The 4,582-nt window shown below is 58.9% G+C and overlaps 1 protein-coding gene across 1 annotated transcript; it reads right to left on the bottom strand.

Annotated features, from left to right (window-relative positions):
* Nucleotides 1-1,108: 1,108 nt before the first annotated feature.
* Nucleotides 1,109-4,169, bottom strand: FEZF2 (FEZ family zinc finger 2). Its single transcript, XM_017840247.1, has 5 exons — nucleotides 3,763-4,169; nucleotides 2,575-3,416; nucleotides 2,351-2,485; nucleotides 2,110-2,242; nucleotides 1,109-1,680 (listed from the first exon to the last, which is right to left on the bottom strand). Exons 2-5 carry the CDS (start codon nucleotides 3,358-3,360, stop codon nucleotides 1,424-1,426), a joined length of 1,311 nt encoding a protein of 436 aa, XP_017695736.1. The 5' UTR covers nucleotides 3,361-3,416; nucleotides 3,763-4,169; the 3' UTR covers nucleotides 1,109-1,423.
* Nucleotides 4,170-4,582: the final 413 nt, after the last annotated feature.

Below are 4,582 nucleotides of genomic sequence, written 5' to 3'. Positions count from 1 at the left end.
TTTTTTTTTTTTTTTTTTTTTTTTTTTTTTTGATTTCTTTTTAACCTAAAACTCTCCCAAAATATTTTAACAGATTTTTGTCACGATCTTTCCCCACTGCCAGGATAATTGGACATCCTTTTCCGCCCCTCAAACCATCAAAACGCTACTTCTGACACTGGAAAATGCAAACCCCAAGAAACTCTGAAATCGCCCCATCCCTCCAGCGGGAGCACGGGGGCCTCCAGCCCTGGCCCCAGCCCCCAGCCCGCTCCTCGGGGAGCGCGGAACATCGCAGCCGAATAATGATCCAGAAACCCGGAGCGAGGGGTCGCCTCCCGTTCCTGCGCTCGGCGGCGAGCTGTGCTCGTCCTCGCCTCCTACTATTTAACCACTCAATTAAGCGGAGAAAGGTGAGCTCCCCATTACGCCGTCCCCGGGCATTTCGGTGCCTGTCTCGTTCCCCTCTTCATTGGCAAGCCCGGCCCGAGCAGCACGCACACGCCCGGCCGCCTCAATCTCCTTTCTCCGCTAGAATAATATTGTTCCTAACGACGTGGCCAGAATAGACACTTGCGTATTAAAAGTGAGGGAGGGGGGGAGATGAGAAGGGAATATTTAGTGTAATCCAAGTGCTTGATTATCCATATTCTGATCAAAAAGAGTTTCTGAGGCCTGCTGGGAGTGATTAGATTAATGTAATGCGGTTTGAAGGGTCTGTGTTTTCTCTCTTAATTTGGGTCATTACTCGGAAAGCAAGCGTGAGATCATTTTATCTGCATGCAAGGAAAGATAGTCATTCAGGAGCGGCTTAAACACGCCGTAATGAACCGACCCCGGAAAGCAGCTCTGGGAAACTCCGAGCCGCCGTTCGCGCTGCCGGCCGGGGGTCCCGCACCGGCGCTGCCCCCGTTCCGGGGGGCGGCTGCAGCCCTCTGAAGCCGCCCGGCTCCCTCCCGCCCTGGTTTTGCTTCCTGCGATGCCCGCGGCTTTCGGCGGGCCCTGGAGGGGCAGGGCCCGACTCCCGCAGCTCCCACACGCCGCGTTCACGCGGGGGATAGCGCCGTGCAGCCCGGTCCCCGCTCGGGCCGGGGCCGAGGTGGGAAATGAGACACCTGCGAAGGGCCGGTTTATTGTCCCATGATAGATATAGATATAGATATATATTCCTCACTTATTCGAGCGTACATTTAAAATGGAGATTTACAGACACGTATAAAGAGCGCTGTCCTGGGGCAGGGGGCAGCCAGCCCGGCCCCTCCTGGCCCGCTCCGGCGGCGCAACGCGCCGTTAAATAAGATTCCTCTTATGTACAACTGCGGCTCGGGGTCGCTTGCTACCGGCGGCTGAGCTCGCTGGGGAAAAGACAGAGAAGCGAAGGCTGGTTTGGATAAATAGTGCTGGCCTGGTGGAGAAGGTCCGAATGGGGCGGCGCGCCGGGCCCTTAGCTCTGCCCGCTGCGCCCAGGGTCCCGCGGCGGAGGAGCGCTGGAGACGCTGTCGTGCAACTTTCGGACGTGCTTCTTTAAATCAAAGTTTCTGCAAAATCCTTTCCCGCAAGTGACACACGTAAAGGGCTTCTTGTCGTTGTGGGTGTGCATGTGGAAAGTCAAGTTATAGATCTGGTGGAAGGCTTTGTTGCAAATGGTGCACTTGTACTGCTTCTCTCCGCTGTGGGTCAGCTTGTGGTTCTTGTAGTTGCCTGCGAAGGAGGAAAAAGGTGGAAAAAGGGGTTACCCGAGGGTGCCCTGGCCGCACGGTGTACAGGTAAGGGGGGCATTAGGAAGTGTCTCCCCCCGCACCCCCGTCCCACTTGTCAAACTCGGTCCGCGTCAGCGCGGAGCAGCGCGCAACTGGCACGGCACAAATGAGAGGCAGGGTCAGCCCGCTGACCCGCGGCAAACGGAGGGCTCTGGATTAGGACCAAGGCCCAGCACCTCTCATTTAAAAAGCATTTAGGGAGAACCGTCAGCAGTGCCCGGCGATGCGGCCCGGCTTAGAGGGGAAGTAATTGGGAGCGGCGGCGGCGGCTCTGCCTGCGCCCCTCGCTTCCCACAGCCGGGCCGGGCTCGCCGCGTTTAATCCCCGCTAATGATGGGCGAGGGCCCCGGCCCGGCCCGGCTCAGCTCACCTTTCTGGTGGAAGCCCTTGCCGCAGAACTCGCAGACGAAGGGTTTGTAGCCGGCGTGGATGCGGATGTGGGTGTTGAGCGTGGAGCTCCTGTTGAACGCTTTTCCGCACTGGTTGCACTTGTGGGGTTTCTCCTGCACAGGGGGGCGAGAGGGCCGTCAGTGGGGGCTGCGCGGAGAGCAGGGGGGCCGCCGCCTCCCGCACCCTGGCTGCCCCCCGCACCCTGGCTGCCCCCCACCTACCTGGGTGTGGATGATTTTGTGCCGGCACAGGGTGCTGGCCTGGCGGAAGCCCTTCCCGCAGACCTTGCAGACGAAGGGCCGGGCCCCCGTGTGCACCGGCATGTGGCGGGTGAGGTTGTAGTGCGCGTTGAACACCTGCGGGGAAGCGCCGGGAAGGCGAGGTCAGGCACGGCCCCGCCGCCGGCCGCCCCCGGCCCCCCACCCCGTGCCGGCGCCCCCCTTACCTTGCCGCAGACCTCGCAGGTAAAGTTTTTGGGCTTGCCCTCCGCCGCCCCGCCGCCGCCGCCCCCCATCTTGCCGTGGCCCTTGGGGGGGCCGCCGCGCTCCGCCGCCGCCGCCTCCTTCATCACCTGATCCAGGTGTCCCGGCAGCCGCTCCTTGTGGGCGAAGGGCGGCGGCGGCGGCAGCTTCTCGGCCGCCAGCCCCGCCAGCTTGGCATTCTCCAGCAGGAAAAGCTTTTGGTGGGCCGAGAGCCCCCCCGGCGGCGGGGCGCCCAGCAGGCCGGCAGGGAAGAGCTGTCCGTGCAGGAGGTCGGCCGGGTGGTACGCGGCGTCCAGGTAGTTGAAGTAGTAGAGGGAGCGGGGGGCGGCCGGCACGGCCCCTGCCTGGTGGATGACCTGCGGCTTGATGAGCCGGCCGCTGGGCTGGCCCAGGGCGAGCTCTGCCTTGCAGCAGACGCCGCAGTTGGCTTTGCAGAGCCCCGCGCCGCCCCGCAGGCTGCTCTTCCACAGCTCCGAGTAGTTGAGAGTCTTGGAGGGCAGCTCGTAGCCCAGCGGCGGGATAGGGATCACGCAGGGCAGGGGCGAGCACAGGTTCAGCGGCTTCTTGCCCGGCTCCGGCCCCGGCCCGCTGTGCCGCTGCTCGAAGGCTGGCTTGGGCTCCGACGTCTTGGCCATGATCCGCTCGATGGAGAAGGCCAGGGTCTTAGAGGGGTTAGCGGCGGCGGCCCTGCCGTCGTGCCGGGGGCAGGAGGAAGGCATGACCGTCTCCAGCGACCCCGGGCTCGCCATGTCGCTCCGCCGTGCGGGAACTTGGTGTGAGCAGCGACTTGCTCCCGCTCTCGGCTCTGCATTCCAGAAAAGCCAGGAGACAAATCAATTTAATAAGCACCTTGTTCTCCCCCCACCCCACCCCCCACCGGCACCCCCTCCCTATTTACATTCAAATGAACATATCCAAGAACAATGGCACGTAGGGTACCAGATTACTGCTCATTAAGCGGAACACGCTAAAGTAACATGCAAGCTAGACCTTGTTAGTATTAAAGAAAAAAAAAAGGAAAGAAAAAGAAAAGCCTCCTCCAGCCCAATGCCACCCAGCCCAGCCCCACCGATGGCCACGGTCCGGGAAATGCAGGAGCAGGGGCGGGGGGCACGGCGAGGGGCGGCGGGACTCGCCTTGGGACCACTTACCTTTGCCCAGCGCCGGCGAGACTCATCCAAGCAGCGCAGTGTGGCCACAGTCACATTTTGATAGCAAACATCTTCCTGAGCGTCAGATCACGGTCTCGTACATTTAAAGCTGACATCACATGAAGTCACTTTGAGCAGAATGACATGGGGATGCCACCATGGATCTTCCCCGAGCCGAGGCGCCGGGCTGGAGCACGGTGGGTTGGGGCAGAGAGAGGAAGACGAGCCCCCCCTCTCCACGCACAATTTCCTTCCAGTTTAAGACGCACAAATCGCTCGTGTGCGAGCTGGGTTTTTTCCTCTCTCTCTCCCTTCTTAAAAAGCAACTTGCAAAGCAGAGGAATCGTTTTGCATGTGGCAAATTAGAAGGCAAGTGCGATTCACAAGTTGGGTGGAAAAGAGTGCTCCAGTTCTTGCTGGGGTTAGAAGAGCCACTCCGAGTGAGCGTGAGGATTTTTTTTTCTTCTTCTTCTTCCTTTTTTTTTTTTTTTTTAAAGAAGGGGGAGAATGATTTTTTTTTTTCTAAAGCAACTACCACGCAACCATGCTCGAGTTATTTTGGCAACCCATCTGCAATCAGCTCCGTTGCAACCGAGCTGGAAGATAATTAATAAATTGTCACTTATCTGCGAGCCTCCCCAGCATGTATAAATTAATAGCCAACCCATTAATTAGGACAGTGTATTAATGTTAATTAAACTAAGTTTAATTCCACCCCTCTCCCCTCACAGGGTAGCTGGTGATTAGCCTTAAATAAATGTGGAGGGAGTTGAGTCCAGGACTGGATTTCGCTGCTTTAAAAAAAAAAAAAAAAAAAAAA

The sequence above is a fragment of the Lepidothrix coronata genome, unplaced genomic scaffold (genome assembly GCF_001604755.1).
Source record: "Lepidothrix coronata isolate B3197 unplaced genomic scaffold, Lepidothrix_coronata-1.0 Scaffold1399, whole genome shotgun sequence".
In the NCBI taxonomy this organism is placed as follows: Eukaryota; Metazoa; Chordata; class Aves; order Passeriformes; family Pipridae; genus Lepidothrix; species Lepidothrix coronata.
The sequence above is the reverse complement of the archived record's forward strand: the minus strand, read 5'-3'. Positions and strand labels throughout refer to the sequence as shown.